We start from the raw sequence: 23716 nt of genomic DNA, 5'->3' as shown, positions 1-23716 counted from the left end.
GGGCACAGGAGCTGGAGCAATAAGGCTGAATGAATGTTTGTTGTTATTTGCTATAAGTCTGAAAATAAGATATGGATCTAAAATGGTTGATTTTTATATAAGGGTATTGAAATAGCAGAGAGTTTCCAGAAGAAAGATCATTACTGGCTCATTGTAATAGCATGATAAAAATTACATGGGAAAGAACTGAAATAGATCCCATCCAAATGAGGAAATTGAGAAGGACATGAACTCAGTCAAATTAGAAGCAGAAAGGCAGGCTAAAGTAGCTTTTGAGGACATTACTTGCTAATAGACAAAAAGCTTTCTTCAACCCAGAAGGAGCAGGGACCCTGCCGGAGGGTCTTCAGGTGACCCGGATGTGCAGTCAGCAGGCGATCAGGGTAGCAAAGGAGTTTGAGAGAAAACAAACCCTAACACAACAGCTAAACAGATTACTTGTGTCTGTGTTAGGTGTAGAAAAGCTGCAGTGAAATTCCCATGGCAGAGCCATTTGTTAAGGGGATAATGCAGAGAAGCTGCCTCAGACTGGAGACCCGATTAGATGAGGGTTTAGAACAAATAGATGCAACAGATAGTAACAAATTCATGAGAAGCAGATGTTCCTCGCTTGTGGGTTTTTAAGGAACTCTAATGGGAAATTGTTGCACTGTTAGGGCTGGTACATAACCCTTTACTTAAAACAGCCAAAGTAAAAACAGGATGGCACGTGACTGTTCTAAGTGCTGTGAGGGACCTAGAGAAATGCAAACCACTAAATCTGATGCCAGTAGCAGGCAAATGGTAAAAGCCATGATAACAGAATAGTTACAAGGGCAGATATGGACTAAGAGTGAAGACTTGGCAGAGCTTTGCACTGAGGAGTGATGTAGCCATGCTTCACCATCCTCTTACAGCTTCAGATGAACCAGTGAGGCTGCAGGGTAGAGGAATGCTCTCAGTATGATCTGCTCTGCTTTTGGAAAGATCTTAATAATGTCTGTCACCAAGGACTCATAAAGATGCTAATCTGGCGTGGGATAAGAGGGAAGATCCTCTCATGAGTCAGCAACTGCATATAGAATAGAGAGGTGAGGTAAGGATAAATCATCTATTTTTCACAGTGGAGGGAAGTCACCAATGACATTCTTAGAGGGATCTATGGTGGGGCCAGTGCTAATCCACATACCCATCAGTCAGGCAGCATATGGTGCAGTGGCTAAATCTGCTGGGCCAGGAATTTCTAGAAGTGGCCCTCTCCACTGCTGATCATGGCCAGAGCCAGGACACCAGGCTGAGGGGCCTTGCAGCTGAATCTATTTTGACATTTATATCAACCAGAGAAGTTTTAGAAGTAAGTTAAAAGAAACTCTGCCACCCTGCAGAGCAGAAGTGCACAACCAGAGATCTGGTTTCTCATTGGGCTATGAACACCCCATCAGCATTAGTAGTGTTTCTTGGTTCAGGATAAGCTATGCTGTTTGTTACTTTTGAAGATTAAAATTGAGGTTAAGAAAAAATAGCCTATTCTCATGTTCGTTTTTTCAGTTTGTTTATTTGTTTTTCTTTTTGGTTTTGTTTGGTTTGTTCTTTTTTTTTTTTTTTTGTTCCATGTTAGCTGAGGACAAGGCTGCAGTTTGATAAGCCCTATGTCAACACTGCTGCCAAAAGCAGCAACTCTGCCTCCTTGTACCGCTGGGAAGGACAAATGATGGGGGGGGATGCAAAATTAGCCACCAGAGCTGAGGAGAAGAGGGCAAGGCTGCTGAAGGCAAGGCTGGCTTAGGCTGATCCCAGGTGCTAACTGACCTGTGGTTTAATTTGGTGGTGTTTTTTTTGACAGCTGTCCCTTGTGAAGGATAACTGTCCTCACCCCTACCTAGGAACAGCGAGAGCTGGTGGGCGTGTGTGAATGTGGCTTTTCTTGAGCCACCCCAAATGAAAGAAAACCCCTTGTTTATAAAAGGAAACACTACACAAGTGACCTTTGCTCTGTTATTAAGAACTTTATTTAGCAGTTCATTTTAATCTTGTGAGTTGTTGAAGGATTTTGATTTGTTTTGTTACTGTAAGGACAAAAAAAACCTAGAAAAAAGTGGATGCTAACACTCTTGAACAAGCCATTTACAATCTAATGAGTGGTGTAATCACTGACAGTCAGACCTGTACTTTGACAGCAAACTCCAGTTTTGGGGAGTGACTTATCTTCAGCCATATCAGATGGCTTGAGCTGCTGAGGCGAGCATAAAGCCCAGCTCAGCCTCTGCCATGGACTGAGGGTCTGGGCTGTGGTGGCTCAGCTTCTTTACAACAGAGGAGCTCACTCATGTCCTGCTATGGACAAATTTGTCTTTAGAGTGTTTATGTAGTCTTAAATAGCTCTTTCTATTTTATGTAACTGAAGCTGGTGTTATGATCCCTGCTAGTTTGTCACCAATTTATTCATATCAGCTGTTGCAAGGAAAGCAGCCAGTGCTGATGTGAAGCGGATAAGAGAACCTTTCATGCCCAAGCCCACCCTGAAAAACCCTCTTCTGTAGAACACGGGCCATGTCAATGCTGCTATTGGGGGGAAGGGAAACATCTGTGTCTGAGGGGCTTGGAGGAAAAAAAATATTTGCAAACAAATGTGAGAAAAGACGCACAAACCTGTAGCTTGTATGTGGCAACTTCCTCTCACAGAAACTTTGTGTTAAGTTCCCTGGGGTGTAATATGAGCCGATTCAGGGATCACTGTCACAGATCTGCTCTTAAAATCACACTTGCCTGGTCACTGTGCCTGACAGTGACCTAACATTGCTTTCTGTAAGAGCTGACCTGGAGCACTGTAATGCAGCATTGTGTGGGGTTTTCTTTTCCTTATAGATCATATAGAAAACAGTCAAGTTTGTTAGCAAGATGGCAGGAGAAAGGGCAATACTAGGCTAGATTTCGTTCAAGAGGAAAGAAATAGTTTCTACTGAATCTAAACTTAGTGCATCCAATATCCTTTAGATGCAGATGAAGAAATGTTAAATTGATATTATTTATATTATACTGCAGCAATCTGATCCCTGTTATTTGAAGAATATTACATATTTTGCCTTCTCCTTAACATGAGGCTAGGAGAAATGCCCAGGGCAGAAACAATGCCAGATGGAGGAGAAGGACAGCTGGACTAATACTTGGATCAACCCAGCATACCTTTCCAAGGTGGCACCTGGAAGCCAGGTGAGATACCACAGAGCATCTGCAATGGCCAAGCTGTTGTTTTAGGTTCCTTCTATACAGTAATGGAATAAAAGTCCAAAGCTGCTACTAGGAGATGCAATACTAACCTATCATAAATGGGATTCAAAGTTTGGCTTTTGATGAAGAGCCTTGCAGGGCTGCAATGCACTCTCCCACCAAGCGGGCAGCCTCTTTGGCTGTGCCCCTGTGCACTGAGAAGCCACCTGCCCCATGCCCATAGTTGTGGACCACGGGAAGCTTAACTCCTCCTCGGCTCAAGACCTGTCTCTCCAGTCTCACGCACCACCTGGATGGCCTCAGGCCCACCTTCACCTCGATATCCTGAGCTCCCCACAGGGATGGCTCAAGGGAGCAACATCGGTCAAAGATGTCTTTGGTAGTGTCAGGATCAGGGGAGAGACTCCATTTCTCCTTTTCCCTGGTTCCCCCTAGGGTTACACTGTGTATCCCCGGATAGATGTAAGTTAAGCCATCCCCATCCCGGATGAAGTTTTTCACCCAGGGAGCATGAACCTTGAGTACTTGTCCCCTAACAGGTAAGAGCTTCTCATCCCCCACCAGCTGGTGGGCTCCAATGCCCGAGCAGTTGACGATGATGTTATACTCGCTGTGTAGCTCCCACAAGTCTGCAACTTTTCTGGTGTACATCTGGACACCATTTGCTTTCAACCTGCAAAAAGACTCCAGAAGTGAGGCAGAAAAGAAACCCCTAACCCCCCATGCAATCATTATGCACATTAAATAAATGAGATAGATTGCCTTTAACACACTGATCAAAAACAAACAACAGATGGGACAAAAAGCAAAGAGAATGCCATGGAGTTTCCATTTGTGGTTTGTCTGATTTGATCTCATCAAAGCTATTTTTAGCTTGTTTGGGCTGGAAAAGATATAGCAAGTTGATCAATATTAGAGAAGGGTATGGCATAAGGACCTAGGCAGACAGTCAGGTCCTCATGGTCTCATTGATTCATTTATATGACAGTACCAACCTTCAACAGCTCGAGCAAGCTGAAAAATGTCAGATTTATTCACCAACTTACGTCTGCGAGTGATAGTGCTGTTGTACTATACCCCTTTTAATGTGCTTGTTACATGCCATCATGTTCATTCCCAACTCACTTCCCTGAGACCAGGAGCCACTTAGTCATCTAGTGCCATATGTGAAGCCCTGGGGTACCTAAGACATCCCTGCAGGCTGGGCTGACGTGGCACAAGACCCCCAGGAGACCCACACGCTTCCAGAGCAGCAGCCAGGGGTCACCGAGGACAACTCAGAGCACTATACATCCATGTCTGATCTTCAGCAAAATTCACCCATTCTTGAGGTTCGTCTTCAAGCTCAATTTCTAGCCAAATCCCACACTGAACTTGCCTGAAGCTTGAAGCCCTTCCCCATGGAAAATCATTGGCATGAGATGTAGTCACTGCTACCTGTCAGCTGGATCCAGTGGCTAGGGGTCTTTACTGGAGGTTTTAGCATAAGCAAGTCAGGAGACAGGTCTGTGATGACAATGCATTAAGTGGGAAATCCTATCCTTTGCAATACTCTGGCAGCTGGCTAAGTGATCAACCCCACCATAAAGGCAGCAGTTTCCCACAAAGCAGGGAGTGAGCTGAGGATCCAAGGCACACCTGATGCCCTGGGGGCTGAGGTTAGGGTGCAGCAGGATGCTGAGCCTGGCTGGGAAAAACAGGGAAGGTCTGGTGCAGCAGCTCTGGCTGGGCAACTTGCTGGGAGAGCTCATAAGGGTTGTAATTGGGACTCTGCCATCATGCCATTAAAAAAAACACCAATAAAAAACTGTTCAAACTCCCGAATTCAGGCAAGCAAGTAGGCAAAAAAATCCTGAAGTCCATTTTTGGACCAGCAAGCTGGGCACAAAAACTATTTTCCTTGTAGATTGCCAAGAGAATGGTCTATAAATACTGATCAGGTCACTGGGGGTTTGAGAATTAGTTACATGTTTTAATATGCTCTCATTTCTCATCACCAGAGAAAATAGAAAGAAAAGGAGCTTGATCATCTTATTAGACTATATCCTTTGAGAAATAAGGAAGGAGAGAGCAGAAATCACGTGGCAGATGCTAAGTGGGTTTCCAATCCAGTTAGGCAATGAAACATGACAGAGCATGTGCATCAAGGAGACGGCACAGACCTCACATGGCACTGGTGCCACTGGAGTACTCCCAGCCTGGCTGCCTGCTAGAGCAAGAAATGTTTTTTCACATTTTGCAGCGAGATGAAAGGCATCCGAGCAACTGGCTGAGCTGGCAATTTGTACCACAGTGTCAGTACATGTCTCTTTACTTAACCTCAAATCAACTTACAGCCTATCACTTTCTCTCAAGCGGAGACAGCTACTTGGTCACTTCAGGGATACTTAAATGGATTAACTGCACATCCCAGGTGTCAGAACCTTTTTTATATCTGCATCCTGACTCTCCTATGGCTCTCTGAAATCCACATATTTTGGGAAAACTTGGAAATTGCCCAATTTTTGAACTTTCATATCAATCCAGATATGAATTCTGAAGCCATGACTCCTTGGAGTGAATGCATCACCCATCTTGTGCAGACAAATGTTTCCAAAAGATTTGTTACAAGATGATGCTATTTGACCTTTTCTGACCTGACCAGGTTAAGAAATGTCTCCAGTTGCTGACCAAATTTGAGATTAATCAGCCCAGCTAATTCTTAAGTGCAAAGTGTTCACAAATAAGACATCTTCCCAGATATGCATTTTCTCCCAGGGGTTGGATATATCTTCAAGAACAGAGGGATATATTGGGGAAGTCTGGCAAATGAGGCTTTCAAGGTCTGGTTGGCCAAGCGTGGCTCCTGTGGCTATGTCAGTGCTGTGCCCAGAGATGATGCCCCTCTAAGCCCCCTCTACAACCACAGTGTTAGAATCTGGACATTGCATAGGTGGAGCTATTCACGTTTTCTCCTCCACAAGGAAGAGCTTGCTGCATTTTTCCTAGTGAAAAATAGCCCTTTTCCAGTTTAATTCAAACCTAAGGCTCTCAAAGAGTCCCCAGCTCCCCGCAGTCCCTCTGCCTGGGCTCCTCTCTGCATGCCCTGCCTGCAACCAAACCAACCTTTTCTCCAGCCACAGCAGATAGGGTGGACATTCACATTTCAGTGTCGTAAAGGCCTGACCAAACTGGTGCTGTGGAAACTTTTGTAGTTCTGCTTCAGACATTGGTCGAAATCCCAGGACAACATCCGACCAGAAAGGCAGCTCTTCCTTGGGAGTGGGAGCGTTTTTAAAGATCTGCCACCTAAAAGAACATAAAGAAAAAGCTGCAGAACTTAGCCGCTTTTGCTGGGCCGTGTTACATGTCATGGCAATCTTAACACAAACTCAGGAACTCAAGAACCTGTACCTGCTCATCGGTGCCGCTCTGCAAGGTTAACAGCAAAGGGGAACATTGCTGTCTGCTGCTGCGACACCCGCCTTGGCAAATAGGCAGAGGGCTGCTGCAGCCAAGCCTGCAGGTGACACACTGGGGAAAACAAACTGGAGAGAGTTCCCCCAGCTATACAACAGCTGCCTAAAACACCTCCAACACCCACCCACCCCGCCAACCTAACTGAAGACCACCCTTGCTGCAAGCAACTGGTGGAAGACAGTGTGGAAAACATCAGTTATTAAAAGATATTCAGTGCTAGCCAGTCTTGATTGGTTTCTCTGTACATACCTGTGCATTAATTTCGCTTGAAAATACATCATATCTGGGCAGGTACAATGCAGTTACTTGATAAGAGCTACTCCATGAAGGGAATATGCTTTAACTCCGGCAAGGAAACCAACCTCTCTGCCTGCTCCTGCACAAAGCACACACATACCAAAGGCTGCCCTGGGGGCCCGTTCTTACCCAGAGACCAGGTGAACACCAGCCTCTGATGCCTCATTCGAGTTGCTGAGGGCAAAAAGGTAAGTGAAGGTCTCTTTGAACCACTGCTTCTGCACGTGGATTGGTGTGCCTGCAGGGAAACACAATAAAACATGCGGTGAGGAATAACACAAAGAAAAGAAGAGTACAAACCAGTGTCAAGGAGATGGGACAGATGGGGAATGCAAGACACAGCACTTTTCCTCCTGAACCTCTGTGCATGGCTGCACACCCAGGCACGCAGCTGCATGTGGTGCCACGGGCAACACTCCGCCGGGTTGCACGCACCTGGGTAGGTGTGGGGGATGAGTATCCCTGCTGCCACATTGCTTGTTGTGTTTGGGCTGAACTGGTCTGCAAGGACCGTCACAGAGCAGCTGGGGCAAGTCTCCACGATGCACAGTGCTGTGGACAGGCCGACAACTCCAGCGCCAATCACTGCGACCTTGGGTGCTGCCATCTCCAGGGTGCAGAGCCAGAGCAGAGAGGCACCTACATGCATTTGGAAATAACATATCCCATGTCACCAATATTCCTGCTGGACACCCTCATCAGGCTATGAAATACCCACACAAGATGTAATGTAGCCCCCCAGGGCAGCTAATTGAAGGCTAACTGCTGCACACACAGAACCAGGACTGAGGTAAGGATTAAAAAAAAATCCTCATAGCCTTTGGTATGACAACTAATTTTTGAAAAGTGTTTCAACAGCTACTACCCCATCCTCAGCACGAGAGCGAAGGGTGAGAGACTAATCTGTATGTACAAGCACTGGTGTTCAGGCTGCAGCAATCTGGGGCAAGGTTTTTTAAATAAAACCTGAGGGAGCAAATTACCCATCAGGTTTTCCATCGTGTGGGGGCAAAAGTGTTTTTGGAGCTCTGGGGAAATCGGCTTTTAGGCCCCATGAGCAAAAAGGTTGTCTGAACATTAGGATCTCCAGCAACGAGGTCTGTCACTGCCTGGGCAGTTGAAGCAAATCACACAGGAGACAAACTGGTTTTGCAGAGCAAAGGGTCCAGGACAATGTGGAAGACATTTTTCTTAACGTGCACCTTAGTTCCCCTGCTGTGCAGGGCTCCCCCTCTGATCCTGAGGACTGGGTTACCTGCTTAGCTCTGTCCTAGAAAACATGAATTTTAGCTATTAAACACAATGCTTAGTTTCACAGGGTACAGCCTGGCTGTTTACACTCCCACACCCAAAAATTGTTTGGGCCACAATGCCTTGGTGGAAAAAGTGTGGAAAGAGAAGCTACCTGTACCCTGGAGGATTTTGTGCCCCTAGTGGCCTGAGGTCCCAAATCTATCCTTGACCCCTGTACCTGCCAGCATGACCCACTGCCTTGGACAGATTTGTGGGCATCTGAGGCTGACAAGGTCTCCAGGCAGCCCATGGTGGTCCCCAGGAGCCAGCCAGCCTCACTGCCCCAAGAGCCTCTATATTTGCCTCTCTCTGCCTTGCTTTATAACCAGCTTTATGTCGTGAAGCAGCTCCAAGTCCACTCCTCAGCATCTTCAAGGGCTGATTGCCACCACAGGAAGCACAGCAGCTCTTTTTTCCCTTGTCCTGGCCAAGTTTTGGAGCTTGGCACATGCCCTGGTGAGTGGCATGCAGATCCTGGTTGATAATCACCTGCTGCCCATCCCAGCGAGGTGCCAGCCCATGTGGCTGGCCACAGCCAGCTAACAGGTTTCACACCAGTGGAGGCATGAAACACAACTGAACCATGCAACTCTATGCACCCTGCAAACTCCGCAAAGCCAGGAACTAAACACAATGGAAGTACACGTCTCTTTACTTAACCTCAAATCAACTTGCAGCCTATCACTTTCAAGCGGAGACGGTTACTTGCTCACTTCAGGGGTACTTAAATGGATTAACTGCACATCCCAGGTGTCCCGAAAGAGCCTTAGAGGTGGTAAATCCTTCAGCAGACTGGGAACAGGTGAGCTGGGGTGCACCTGTTGGCTCAGGCACTCTTTCAAGGAGCTGGTGCCAAAAGCTACACAGGGATGTGAGGGGAGAATCTCCTTTGCCCACAGCTCTTCCATTCTCCTGGAGTATCCACTGATATTCACTCTTGGAAAGGATGCTGAGTGATATGCACCTTTGGTCTTGCTCCCTTACGGTCTTGCTTCCTCCTACAGGAATCGCTCTTTCTTGACTTCCAGCCTCACTAATTGCTTTCTGAGAACCTGTTTTGGAAAGCAGTGGCTGCAGTTGTAAGGATGGGCTGATTTCCCATCTTTCTGTGGCTTTTGGCATCTTTGATGTAAGTTTAGGCAAGACAGGCTGTGTGGGACCATGACAGGTCAGGTTTATTTATGAGATACTTGCTCATAACTCTTCACACAGCTTCTCACTTACCCCTGAGGTTTTACTACTTAAAATTTGACATCTCTCCTATGTAGGAAGGGAGAGAGGAGGAGGCACTGTTGCCCAACATTACATTCCTTCTGCATCGCAGCTGAAGGTTGTTACAATCCCTCTTCTTCCTTAAGTTTCTTCCTATTAATTATTACATCTTGTTTCACAAGTTGACTATAAAAGTGCCCACACAGCAGGGACACAGGGGGAAAGATGAACCCTGAACCAGAACCGCTGGCCTGCATCACTGCCACCCACAAACCCAACCTGAAAAAACGCTAATTGGAATGGGATCTGCACCCCTCAGCTCTACCATTGCCCCATGCTGCCTCAGCCACCTGCACCAGGAATACCTGTGGAGGGTCAGAGCATGGACAACATCTGCTTCCCTACCACAGTCTCCACAATATTGTGTGCTGGTAATTTTTATTTTAAAAAAAAGTATCAAGAAATTAGGGGCATTTTAATAATGCTGAAATTATTTTTGTTAGGAAAATTGGTTCTGAGAAAGGTCTCTAAACACATTTTTGTTACTAAATGTTCTGGCAGCTGTAGAAATTGTGTGTGGCTGTCAGCAAACCCTGTGAGATTCCCATGGAGGACCACAATCCTATCAGAACACATGGACCAGTTACATTATGCATCTGCCAGAGATGTGATCTCAGTTGCCCCTTACCACTCTCATTCACTGAAGCCCTTGGACCGTGATGGAGATTGAATTTCCTGACTGACCTCTCCACCACCAGGGATGAAAGGGGAGCTGTGTCATGGCAAAGGTTCAGGTTTCACAAGTTTTCCTAATTCGGATGGGACTTTTGCAGATGAACTGGTTTGACATCAACTGATCCCAATGCTGCAAAACCCACTGAGGGGGGAAAGCAGCTGCTGGTGGTGCTGGCTTCTGTGGGAACAGCTCAGAAGGCCATGATGAGCACCCGTCAAACATGCCTTTTTTTCTAGCACTTGCTGCTGCAATCCAGGAGCACATCAAGCCTGAATGTGCTAATGTGCCAAAAATTAACTGGGTGCAAAGCAGAGGCAACACATACTTGTATAAGCGAGTGCAGCTCGGGCTTTGCAGAGCCCCTGACTCTGCTACGAGCTCACCTGCCCCCCAGCGCAGACCATCTTGGCTCGGAGCACTGCATCTTGCTCAAGGGCATAGGAGGAGAACTATTTTTAGCTGTTGTGGCAGGGCAGCTTAGTGCCACCAGGGAAGGGATGACACTTCTCATGGCCTCAAACTGCCTTGTGCTGGGGGTTTTGCAAAAATCAGCACTTAAAAGGCAAATCAGCTGCAGTAACTGTTGGGAAGGGAAGGGCGTCAGGTGCTGTTTAGCTCTCTGTCCTTTCTCATGTCAGAAGAACAGGACAGAAGCCAGACAGAGCCACCTGGAGCTGTAATTCCCCAGTAAAGAGGACACTGGCTAATGTAGGCTTCATGCCCTTGCCACCGTCCTGCTCCTCCCAGGCCAGAATGAATTATTTTTTAAAATACTAAGCTATTTTGTGATGTGACTTGATCTCCCAGCTCCCACAGCTGAGGAGACAGTGTCAGCCTCAATTGGTGGAAGGGGGTCTAAGCTGCAGGTTTAATTAGATCCACTCCTTACTCTTTCTTGCCTCACATAGTTTTGTACCACCACTAACCTGCAGTCTTAACATCATTCTAGCAGTGGATAAAGTCACCAGTACAAGTAAATACACTGATCCCCAGCGGACATGTGCACAGCAACATGCACACCCACTGGCAGCTGTAGCTGCCTGCAGTCCCTCCAGGCTGTGACAGCCTCTGGCAAACCAGCATCCCTCAGCTGGCAGAGCTGCACACATGCCATTGCTTTGGCATCTTTGCGTTACAGGCAGGGCCCTTGCCCTGCCCTTTTTCCCCTATGGCCCAACTCCATGAGTGTGTTTTCCTGACCAGCTGGCTGCTCTTAGCTTGTGTTGCAACCCGGCTGACCTGCCAAACTAAGCATATTTACATGCCCAAATGAACAGTTCCAAACACCCAACTGAACTGTTGACCAGAAAACAGATCAACAGGAAGTAACTAAAGGACATCAAAACCTGTTACATTTGAAGCCCTGTGGGTTTTTTTTTATGCTAACTCACCACATCTAAGTGCTGAAAGATATTTTTTTTTAATTGCCTGAAGCCTGTGGTACCAGGGAGCAAAGGCTCCAGCTGTTCTGGACTCCCAGAGAAGCTCCTTGTCCACAGGGGCGGCTGCACTGGCCCACCATCCCTGTCTGTACCTGACTGGAGTGCTGCCACCTTTTTTTTTTCAGACCATTCTTTTGATTATTCAAGTACTTCCCCAGCTTACAAGTACACCCCGTGTTGCTTCCCTCCACCTGAACCCAGAGAGGGGTTTTGCCAGGTTCTTTGCTAAAGGTAGTTACAGATGCTCCTGAAGCTTGATCCCTTCCTAGGGGTTTGCTGAGGAGGGGGCCCTGATTTTGGCCTTTTGACTCTGGCCTGTTCCCTTTTCTGTCACTTGGGCTGCTCTGACCTTCAGGACCTGCCACAGGAGGACGGAGAGGATGTTCTCTCTTCACTGAACATGGGACACTTGAGGCTCCTTGGGACCTACTCAGCCTTTCTGCTGGGTGCACATTCAGCACCACTGCCAGACAGCGGGTGTCTGAGCCACCTGCACTGAGACCTGAGGCTACTAGGGGGGGCCTTAGCCCCTCTTCCAGATAGCTCTTCACATACGCATGCACAGGCAATACTTCTTGAAGTGAAGCAGATTATACCCACCCTATAAGCTACCAATAACAGCAACCTCCACCAGCAGCACGCCCAGCAATACCCTTGCTTTACTCCAAAATGTGAGAGATCTGCGCTGCTCGTTGCCCTGGAGGTGGGCGTTGCCTCTCTGTGCGGGGACGGGTGGGGAAGCGGGAAGGAGCTGAGGTCTGCCACGGCAGCAGGGACCTCACAACCCTGCGGCTGCACCGGCTGCACCAGCCGCGCCAGCCCCCGCGCCGCCTCCACGACTGGCCCGAACCCCTCCCCGCAGGAGCTTAAAGAGCTGGTTTGTGCCCGGTGGAAAGTCCCCGCGGCAGCGCTAGGTCCCAAAACCAAGCGGGGAGAGACGGCAATACCTGGTGAGGAGGAAGAATCGCTCTCCCGGGAAGCGCGGAGAAGCGGAGCGGGAGAGGACGGAGCGCGTTGCCGAGGCGGGGCTGGGAGGCCGGGCAGGGGGTGCTGGCAGCTCCCCTTCCCCGGGGCCGCTCCCGGGGTGCCGGCGCCGCGTCCCTCCGCTAATGAAGGAGCTGTTTGTGCCCGGGCAAAGGTTGCCCCCGGCGCTGGCTCCTCTCCCGGGGAGCCCGGCAGTCCCACGGTGCTGCTACCAGAGCTGTGTCCTTCTCTACGTGTCCGTAACTTTTTTCCTTGGTAATTTCCCCAGCGTGCTCAAGAGGAGGCTCACGGGGCCCCACTGCCCCGAGTAGAATATATTGCCTTTTTTCCTCTCTTATAAGCAATTAATTATGTTCTGAATGTTTCTGAAGTTGCCTTGAGATTGCCATAGTACTTAAGGAATCGGGCTAGCAGTCAGGATGGCAATAACACAGCGTGTCCGTGGGCCTGGACGTTTCGGGCATCCCAGGCAAATGAAGAATGGTTCCCCGCTACACTGCAAATGCCTGATAAGCACAGCCAGGCAGGACTGTTCACATTGATCTTTCTCAGCAGAAAACCACGAAGTTTGTCCAAAAAAACCTGTCTGCAGGCTCCCAAGGATGAAATTGCATACCAGGGATTCTCAGTCCCGGGGATTTGCCATTGCAGGACATTTTGGCTAATATTTGACTGCTTGAGCATTTGTCCCTGAGCAGGCTCAGCAGGACAGTGTACGCAGCCCATTTCCCTCCAGCACTGTTAAACAGCATTTGCCATGGATCTTCTTAACAGGTGCCTTTTCTTTGTAGCCATTTAAATACAGACCAGCAGCCATCTGAAGGGCATCTGCACATACAGCAACAGTGTGCACGGCACACAAATGGCTGTTCTCACCTCCCAATCTAGCAACGGTCTTAAGTAATAAAACTAAAGCCATGATATATTACACATATGCAATCACTGACCTTTTTAGCTACATAATTTTTAGGGTTTTTTTTCCTTTAACAGTGGAAGGAACAAGAAAGAATTCTGCCAAAATTATAGTATAGCTTGATTTTTCTGAATGTTTCAAGAAGATATGAAAACAGGGTGTTGAATAAGACAGGGAAGGCAGAGGAATGGAGAAGGCTTGCTTGCTTAGAAGTTTTTGGTGGGCTTGGTGTATTGATTGTAAAATGTGCACTATTTTAAATAATTGCAGGATATCTGTGATAGCTTTTGAGAGGGGTCTTTCAGATATGGAAATCTCTCGTGCTTCAAATATGAACAGAGTTCACGGTGCCAGCTAAGAGGAATTCTCCTCCTGAGATTCTACTTCTCATTGCTTAGAACTTCACCCAATGTGAATGATTTGGGTTGAAATATTCTGTCTCGGATGTTCATGCAATGCTGGATGTTTCAGGGAATTCCTAGCATTCCTTTTCCTGAGAATGAGATTCAGAAAATTGCATGCTGGTTTGGGATACCAAATCTTACAGTAATTTCATTGAGAAACTCTTACTCCTTCATAAGATAAAGTATTTTGAAAGAGTGAACACACTGTGCTTTGCCATAATTGAAGATGAAGAGAGCTTTGTCCTCTCTTGCTATGTCATCTAGATGTGTGACTTCCCACAACTAGTGTTTGTTTATCCATGCAGACATCTATACGGGGAATAAATTTCAACTCTTTCATGCTGCCATTGTTTTTCTTGCCCCTGCTCTTCACTAAAATGAATGGCGCAATACAGAGACTCTTTGATCCATCTCACGGAGCCCTGATTAACCAAAGATCAGCCATCCTCTATTTAGGCCTTCAAGATATGAAAAGTTTTTTGCTACAGATGGTGGTGCCTTCTCATGAAAGGTGGGGAAAAGAACAAGAAGGGACAAGAAGCTCTGCATCACAGCCCAGCTGCTGAAGACCTTCTGGATGTTTGTGTATATATTATTCTGTGTATTGTGCAAAGTATGTCATTTTGAACTAGCAAATTGACTACATGCTATTCCAGTTACAACAGTCACGTGTTTGTATTTTGAGAACACTCCTGACAAACTCTGTAATAGTGACTGCTGTATCCTTTGACTGAGTGCAAGTTGTGATTTGGGCACTCAGGAAAAGTGCACCAGGCTTCTGACACAGAACAGACACAATCCTGATCGTACCTGCAGCTGTTTCTGAACAATGACTGGCAGTGGCATCCCAGCACACCATCCACTCAGCTCCAGCAGTCTTTAAGAGGTGTTACCCCTTACTTTACAATTCCCTTTGCTTTGTGCACTCTCCTGTAAAGAGCGGTAGCGATAAGCAGCAATGACCTCTGTGAACACAGCAGTGCTGACTTGTTTCTGATCTGATGAATGGCATGGATCACTTCTCTGCCACTTCTTTAACCAGTTCAAAGATCAAGTCAAGCATCAATGCCCATAGCAAGTTACCATTTTAGAGAAAAGGTTAAGCTGCTTCTCATTCTACTGTTTCCCCAAGTGATTTACTTACTTCTGGAGGGATTCGCTCAATATGAGGAAGATTCCACCAATACTGACATTCCCGTTGAAAAGCTTTGTTAAAATATTTACCCAAAGATTGCCCATTTATCCCTGGTTCTTTTCCTATGTTCCTGATCACCTCAGTCAAAACTGCTTTTCATTCTCATCACTGGCAATGAGGCTGTGGAGAGAATCTTCACATGGATCACCCCATGGTGCTGTTTTTGTCTTGTTCCTGTGCAAGTCAGTTCATCTCTGCACAGAACACTGTGAGGCAACATTAATCATTAGATGCCTGTGAGCGCTCCATGGTTGGATCCTACTCATCTGCAACAAACACCTGAGCAGTATCCACACCTGTGTGTGTTAGATAGGAATGCAGAGAGAGGAGACTTAATTTGTCACCAAATGAGATATTCCTCATTACTTCTGATTTTTCGTAAACCTAGGTTACTAATTTATTTGAAAGAACTAGTTCTGTATGCAAACTACTCTGCAATAATTTTTATATGCCAGTTTTATTTTAAAAAGGATACTTCCCCATTTGAGGTATATACTTTTTAGGCGTGATTTTTCTCAGCCTGATTGAACTCAGTGCTCTTGAAATCAGTGTATCAGTGGTTCAAATTTCTGAACTTTAGCAAACAAATACTTGAACCATTCACTGTGGTTACTTTCACGGAGGAACCTAAATCATCTGGCGAGGACACATAAAGCCATTAAAACATGAATAATGAAGCCAAATCATGGATAAGACTTGATTAGAAAACAAGATTAATAAAACATGTATAGAAAATTAGTGATTTGCATTAATTAGAGATTTAAGGGAAATGGAGAATAAATACATTCCTGAAAAGGGCTAAGAGGACCAGTCACAAAGAATAGTACTGTAGATTGCTGTAATTCTGATTTTTCTTGCACTATCTGCCCACTCCAATTCCTGAATGAAGAAGTTACAGTTAGTTTTCACATCCACTGAACAGCAACTGGTTACAAGTTTTACAGTCTTGTCATTATTCTCTTTTTTAGCAATTCATACCCATTCTACAGTACCTGCAGCTTTTTTTGTCACTATTGAATTTGTCCAAGGGACTACTGCCCCAGCCAGCTTATACAAACAAAGGCAAAAAAAGAATAATATTATTCCTGCAAATGCAAAACATGTCACATTTTTAATGCACATTTTGTCATAGTCACCACTTAACACATTACCCAAATTTTGGTTTACACCTGCAGACACAAACAGGGAAAAGACACACATGTGATACTTGCCAGCCTGAACCATGGGCTCTCCATGGAACGCCGAAGCACGTGCCCAGCTCCTACAAAGGAGCATGTACCAAACCAAGAGTTGGTGATAGGAGTTCATTAAATTGTGTAAAGGGGTAAAGATTAAATAACATGTGTTTGACTTTATTCTTGCACATAACTGCAGATAATAAATATAAATTTAAAACCACCATGAACATATATTGTACTAAACCCACATATTCTAGGCAAACTCCTTCCGATGAGTATGTACTTCTCGCATGTTACCAAAATGCACATTCCATCAGAATCGTGTACAAAATTATTAGGTTACTAGTACTTAGATGTGCTTTAACCTTCTTCATGAGAGATGTAACAATGCAGACACTGCTCGACTGCATTTACTAGAAATTTCTGTGTTAACATTCATAGTTTTTTTTTCTTAATCTCTGAGTTTAATTTCTACCCTGTGATTCTGGTGTGGGATTCAGACAAGCATCTTTAAGATATGTTTGCACAAGGGTAAGGATCTCCTTTCTGCAGCCACAAATACCTTGCTGGTATCATGCCCTCACAGCACAAGCGACCTTGCATTTTGTAAGCCCTTGCAAGAGGCATTTGCAGGCCTTGCATGTTGCTGAGCCCAATGCTGTGGAGGCTTCCCAAGTGACTACATGTAAGGAGTTGGTAAAAATAAGCTGTGAAAGTTACAGGAGAATGCCAGGTTCCTCCATCCTAGAGCTGGGATGCCAGACTATCTTCTGTTTCCCCAGAGCTTTGCAAAAAAGCCCTCAGCACTCAGGCAGGATTAATTCCCTTGTTTAGACATTCAGGGTATCACCCAAAGCATTTGACACAGAGCACACATAGTTTGGATAGCTTTTTTTTCTACAGAGATGTTTAAACTATAGAAATTTGCACAAAGAAATTGAAGTGAGTTACTAAAATAGAAAGCACATCTGTTTTAAAACATAAATTCAAAGTATCAAAGACATTTACTTACCATTTTTTCTCAGTTATCATTAAACTAATGATAATTGCTCTCATTCCTATATTTAACCCAGAAAGTATGTCTTCAGCAACTACAAGACAGTCAAACAGAATATGATATCAAATTTAGAATAAAAACATTTGTCATTGTGCAATAGTGACCAGCAATTAAGACAGATGAGAATTCTAACCCTGTATCTCATAAAACTATTACGTAACTCCATAAATAAATTTGCACTAAGATAGAGATGAAAAATACAAACATAAAAGACCTTAAAGACTCAGATAAGAAACTATAAAAAGGAATTCTTTATATGAGCAACAAGAGGAAAACATGCCCCACGGGAACAGAAGCGTTTGTTCTCAAACTCAATGCTCTCTTGCAAGAGGATTTTAGATAAACTATGAATATTTAAGAGAAGGAAATCAACTCAGCCTGTCTATGCTATGTTTATAATGCATGACTAGTGTTGAACATATTTTTGTCCATATGGAAAAAACAAGCAAACAGAAATGCTAGAGACATTTTTTTACAGCAATAACCTTCCTCAGGTTAAAGAATAGGATATTCCACGGCATCTTCTAAGCTATTCATGCATAAAATAATGAAAAGTGCACCTGTAGATCAACAAACTTTTTATTTCCAGGGGAAAAAGTAACATCATTAGTTCAGGGAAATTCATGTCTCACTTGAATCAAAGACCAAATATGAACTGACTTCAGTAACAGAAGGAGTTGGCTTTCAGGATTAAAAGCCATCAAACTACATTGTGTTTTAGAAAAGTCTTTATGTTTTATTCTGTAAGGATTGCTTACTAGCATTGTGCATTTGTTTTTTTACTTTGCTTTTTATTTACCTTATGTATACCTATTACAGGTCCTGAATCCCTCAAGTCAAAGGAACACATGACATTCATTGACTGTTCTTAGCAGGGAAACCCCTAATGTCAGTTATTCAGCAGGTAAGGAAGTAGAAAAGTTAATTTTAATTGTTGTTTAGTACCTTGTTAGAAATAAGACCGTTCTGTCCCAGCACTCACGACTAAGAAGTTTGATAGGACCTTGTACTAATAAAAGAGGTATTATGGGTTTGAAAGAACCCCAAAATAAAGCAATTAACTGAAGTTGTTTTGGGGGGGAAGGTAGTTGCAACGTCAACCAATACCAGGTTAATTCCTTGTTAGGTCTACTGCATGATGTTTTCTTTTTTAGCATGGTTAAACCCCTGTTTAAGTCAGGGCATGTGGAGTTTGGCAACAGATCTTGCAGATAAGGAGAGCTGTTCTGCTCTGGAAAGTGGAGGGGGATCTGAAAGCAGTGGAAGAATACCAGGTCTGCTCTTCAGCAAAATAAAAAGCCACGGCATGTGAGTAATCCTGTCTTCAGTCATCAAAGTACATACTCAAGTCATCCTCTGAATAACGGTGGGATTACTCAGGCGGGTAAGGTTAAGCACATGCTTTTGCTGAACTAATATATCTGGACAGAAGGCATGGTGTTCTATGTAGTTCTATTCAGAGTTTTTCTCTGCAAGTACTGGAACACCCACGGAATTGAAGGGACCATAAAGATCCCTCGCTGCTTTCCATGTAATTATGACACAGAAACTCCCTGAACTTAAACTTACCAATTTTTTGCTTGGCTTTGAAGCATGTTAGTCCTCATATAGGATATGATTTTATCCTAATACCAGGACCAAAATGTTATTTGACACTCTAGGAGAGTGGAGTGAAGAAAAAAAATCTTTTTAGGGGATATAAACCATTATTCTGGTTTCAGAAGTCATTGAAACTAATGTGACTGTGCAGATATAATTGAAAAATGTGATGATTAAACTGTACAGTATATAGAGTATTTATCTACAGTAATATAGATGTCTTATTTTGGGGTACATGGCAAAGAAGTAAACAAGGGAAGACTTGTTTTGATGAGATCGTACCAGCTAGTAGGAGAGTAAGAGCCTAAGATGTGAAGAACTCTGATTTCAAACCAGGGATGACAGGGTTCACACAGCCCAGGCAAGAGAGGGCTTTCTGAACCCCAATACAGAAGCTTCATGTGCTGCTCCCCTCAAACCAAGGGTAGCTGAGAGAAGAAGGTACAGATCTTCAGACAAGTTAAAAACCCCCAGGGCTGGAGGTAGACTGAAAAAGGGGAGGTGGGACAGAAAGGCATAAAAATAGCAGCCAGAATGATGCATTCCTGTCTACCGGTTTTCTGTGGTCCACAGTCATAAGGCACGATCACTGCACCAGCAAAAAGCATTGATGCACACACGAGGTGTAACGATAGTGGGATATTTACAGACACCGACTAAAACTACTAGAGTAACTGGTAACTCTTCTATTGATAATTTTTAAATTTTATTTTTCTAACTGATTTTGTGCATTACAAAGAGAAAATGAGCTACAGATATCTGGTCTACGAGAAAAATGGCGTGTAGATACTGTGTCTACTAATCATTCATCAATAACTAAGTCCACCTCTGTGAAGATAGCCTAACATATGCTGTTTATTCTTTTCCACCAAGGACTGAGAGATCTTGATGGAGGTGTTTGGCAAAGGTGTAGCTCTTGAAAGTTACGAGGAATCTGATGCTAGATAGGAGCTGAAGTAAGTGAGAGGGGAAGCACTGAAATAATGGTCTGGAATGAATACGGCTTACAAAGGCATCAGACATTTTAGTTTTAACTAAACTAAAAAGAACTTACTAAGCCAGCAGTAGATCCAGTGAACTATTTTTTTCTAAATCACTAATAAAAATACATTTGCCATTCAACAGAATGAACAGTATACAAACTATTTGCACATTTTGCAAAGTTAGTATTATTTTTTCAGTTGCAAGTTGTTCCACAGAATACTTTGTTAGCAATGGCACCTTTTCTAGTAGAAAATTTGAAAAAAAAAATTAGTTTAATTTTGAAATTATTGATATGACTTGATGCAATGTTAAAGTTTCTCTCTTGAATTATAACCGTCTGAGTTTACTGTGTTATGAAGTCTCAAGCCTGTAGCTGTCGGCTGCAACAGGATGAGAGCGGACAAGGCACTTTGTGGTGAGTTTGCAAATCTAACTGTGGAAAATGTGAAGCAAAGAACTGGTGTATTTTTTTACATATGTGTAATCAGGTAGGTTCCAACATTTAAAGTAATCATTCCAACTGGTCACATCAAGTCAGATAGGTTTTCTAAAGTCTGGGTAAGTTTGGTAAGGGTTCTAGATATCCTGTCAAAATTTCTGCAGTACCTTCGTCACGTGGAAAAGGTTTTCTATATTTTCTCTGTTGAAAAGGTAAGACTGGATACAAATTAAAAAGCACAGATGTTATAGAACAGTCACATTTCTTGAATAAAAATATCTTATAAATGATATAATGATTAAAATTGTGAACAGCTGTTTCGGGGTTGCTTTATTTCTCAGTGCTGACTGTTTCTTGACCAAACATCTCTATCTTTTCTAATGTCGCACCACTCTGTCCTGGAGCAGTCTTTCCTGAACAGCTTTTCCCATTTCTTCCCATTTCTGTCGCTTCCACCAAGGTATTAGTCAATGGTTTTCCCAGTGTTTCTGGAAGCATTATTGTTAATATTCCACTCAGGAGAGCCATGATCCCAACAAGCAACTAGAAGAAATAAACAGTAGCTGTGAAGGTAGAAATGTCTTTCAAGTTATGCATCTGTTTGACCTTGCTTGAAAGTACGTTTAAAATAAAGCACAAGGAACTGTAATATAAAGCAAAGATCACAAGCCTTACATGTTGACCATATAAAAAATCTGCCTTTTTTGTTGCATAAATAAAGATTACACAGCAGAATTAAAGAAGAGCAAGTGAAATGTTTTCACAGAATCACAGAATGGTTGGGGTTGGAAAGGACCTCTGGAGGGCATCTAGTCCAATCCACCTGCTGAAGCAGGTTCACCCAGAGCAGATTGCACAGGAATGTGTCCAGGTGGGTTTTGTTCCAGAACTAATCAATGTAATGCAAGCAGGATTAATTCTGTTTGAGAAAGCAGAATACCTGCATCTTCACTTGGTATTTCTGTCAGGTGTGTATTTAAAAGCTGATTCTACAATTCCATACATTTATTTTTACATATGTATTCATTAAGCAACAATTTCCCCGCCACCTGTAGTTTCAGTTTGCACTCCAGCTCCTGACCCTATTGCCCTGTACCTGTGTGCATGTTCCTTCTCCACACAACCAGATCAGAATTTCTCAGTATGGCTTGTTGGCCTGGAGCCACAACAGTGCACATCCTCGCTCACGAGAGCTCTTCAGCAGATACTGAATCTGACTCTCAACAGGAATACTTTGCTAAACTGCAGTTTCAAAGATCTGTCAGGGGTGTGGGTACCTGCTGACATTTTCCCTGGGATCACGTCTTGGTGTACACAGTTCTGTAACAACAGCTTACTTCAGCACGAGTGGTGCAAGGACCAGGATCATGTGGGGTAGATGCAGCAGCACACACGTGCTCCAGGAGTATCTTTTCCTTCCTTTCATTTCTGTCCCTTGTTCAATTAGAACAATTCACACTTCCCTCCTTTGACGTACAGAACAGCATTAAAACCCTGATATTTTTCCAATGCCACATTATAAATGGCCCAAATCTCCCTCGGTAGAAATGCTTCCAAACAGTACGTCATGCCTGGCCTCAGTGTTTTTCCATTGTATGACTGTGCACTTTGATACTGAATTATTCTTATCTTACACTATGCTGACTGTCGGGTCTGTTCTGTTTAACACTTTCCAAGTATGAGAGAGAGCATTTGGAATTACTATGCCTGTGTCTCTCACACAGCTTGAGACAAGAAACAGCCAGCTACCATCTCCATCTAAGCCAGACTTTCTCCTTAGGTCAGGGAGGTGCTTTAAAATGGGAATTCGCCATTTTAACCTTGAACAGTCCTATTTGCATACAAACACATCATGTTGCTTTTGCTTCTTTCCCTCCAAAAAGAAAACGACAGCTTGTCTTTGAGAAGCAGAATCCACACTGTTGGATACACTTATCTTTTTGCACTTGCATTAAATACAGAGGCTGACAAAAAATTAGGCAAAGTACTGTTAGATACTACAAACCACAGTGAAAACAAAAGTCATGCTCTTACTGTAATAAATTTTTTAAAATCCTAGCAGTAATAGGACCAGAGGAAATGGTGCTGAGTAACAAACTGCAGGAAATCCTTGCAGACATATATCTCTGTGGCAGGAGTGATATTTAAAATACGTATTCTAAAATATTAAAGTCTCTCTTCTGAGAGTCAAAACTCATCTCTACTATTAAAATAGCATTTTTGCCATGGTAAAACAGGATGAATTGACACATGGCAGCTCTTCCACAATAACCTCTCTAATACACATCTTTCAGGCTGTCATAAGTTTAGAGTTGAGGATAATGAGGGCTGTAAAGGATACTGAAGCGTATGGATACTGGTACATTTGGAGTTTATGAGAACAGGGTCAGTAGTGATGCCCAACAGAACAAGGTTAAAGCAACACTGTGTGCTTTGAGTATGTGTGTCTCCTCTGTTTCGCTTTGTCTTCTGGACATTTTGCATTCTTCTCATGTTTTCCTTCCTTGTGAACCTACCTGTTATTCCCCTGCAAACTCTCACTATTCTGTAAGCATACACATCATCTCAGCTCTCTTTACCTTTATTACATCATGTGCTAGTTGTATTTTTTCATTGTGAAAGCTGCTACACAAAGACTAATGCAACGTGTTTCCCTTCTCCCTGACCCTACAAAACATTCTCCAATATTTTTTCTACAAAAGACAGAATATGAAGCAATTAAGTCAGAGCATATTTATGAAAGGACTTTTCAAATGTCATTTACCTTTTCAAGGGCAGTATTCACACTTATCAATGAAGTTACGCACATTTAGTGAAAGCAAGTCTTTTGCAGACTAATCTTGGCATAATTCATGAAGTATGTGACACAATTTAGCCCTTTGCTTGTTCATAACGAATATGTACATTGTCTATGTATGTACTATTTTATGTATATAGTGCAGCATCAGAATGTTCTTCTGATATAGTCAATGAGTTAAACATTTATGGATTAAAGTGTACTAGTGTGCAAAGTATTTATGTGTGTTTAAGCTCCACTGAAATTAATTTGACAGGACAACCTACTTAAATTCATTGCTTTTGCAGCATCTTAATTTGAAATGTGACTTTCTGCTTAGTCAAACTCTCAAAGTATTCCCAACACTTCAGTACAGCCAGCAGCATCTAACAGCTACCATAAATAACTTCCAAAAAAAAGATTTACCACCATTTTTCATATGTCTTCCTCCCTACCTGGAGCAACAATTTTAATTTCACAGTGGTCTGATACCAGGAGTTAATATATTTAGTTTGGAACAAAAGGTAATTTGAATTAAATA

General features: G+C 43.7%; 2 protein-coding genes across 4 annotated transcripts in view; both read right to left on the bottom strand.

Annotated features, from left to right (window-relative positions):
* Positions 1–1365: 1365 nt before the first annotated feature.
* On the bottom strand, positions 1366–12837 carry DDO (D-aspartate oxidase). Of its 2 annotated transcripts, XM_082047651.1 has the most exons (5): positions 12594–12723; positions 7399–7602; positions 7093–7201; positions 6313–6495; positions 1366–3880 (listed from the first exon to the last, which is right to left on the bottom strand). In XM_082047651.1, the coding sequence occupies exons 2-5, from the start codon at positions 7568–7570 to the stop codon at positions 3313–3315; spliced, it is 1032 nt and encodes a 343-aa protein (XP_081903777.1). In that variant the 5' UTR covers positions 7571–7602; positions 12594–12723; the 3' UTR covers positions 1366–3312. The 2 variants fall into 2 exon arrangements, with proteins under 2 accessions (XP_081903777.1, XP_081903778.1); XM_082047652.1 differs by lacking the exon at positions 7399–7602 and having other exon boundaries at positions 12594–12837.
* A 3689-nt stretch (positions 12838–16526) lies between these two features.
* Positions 16527–23716, bottom strand: part of SLC22A16 (solute carrier family 22 member 16) — a 38566-nt gene continuing 31376 nt past the window's right edge. The window contains exon 8 of one of the 2 annotated variants that reach the window (XM_082048130.1): positions 16527–20942. In XM_082048130.1, coding sequence (XP_081904256.1) covers positions 20730–20942 — 213 coding nt within the window. In that variant the 3' untranslated portion in view covers positions 16527–20729. The remainder of the gene's footprint in view (positions 20943–23716) is intronic. The other variant, XM_082048131.1, reaches the window with a different exon arrangement.

This window comes from Streptopelia decaocto (assembly GCF_964273445.1).
Source record: "Streptopelia decaocto genome assembly, chromosome: 3".
In the NCBI taxonomy this organism is placed as follows: Eukaryota; Metazoa; Chordata; class Aves; order Columbiformes; family Columbidae; genus Streptopelia; species Streptopelia decaocto.
The sequence above is the reverse complement of the archived record's forward strand: the minus strand, read 5'-3'. Positions and strand labels throughout refer to the sequence as shown.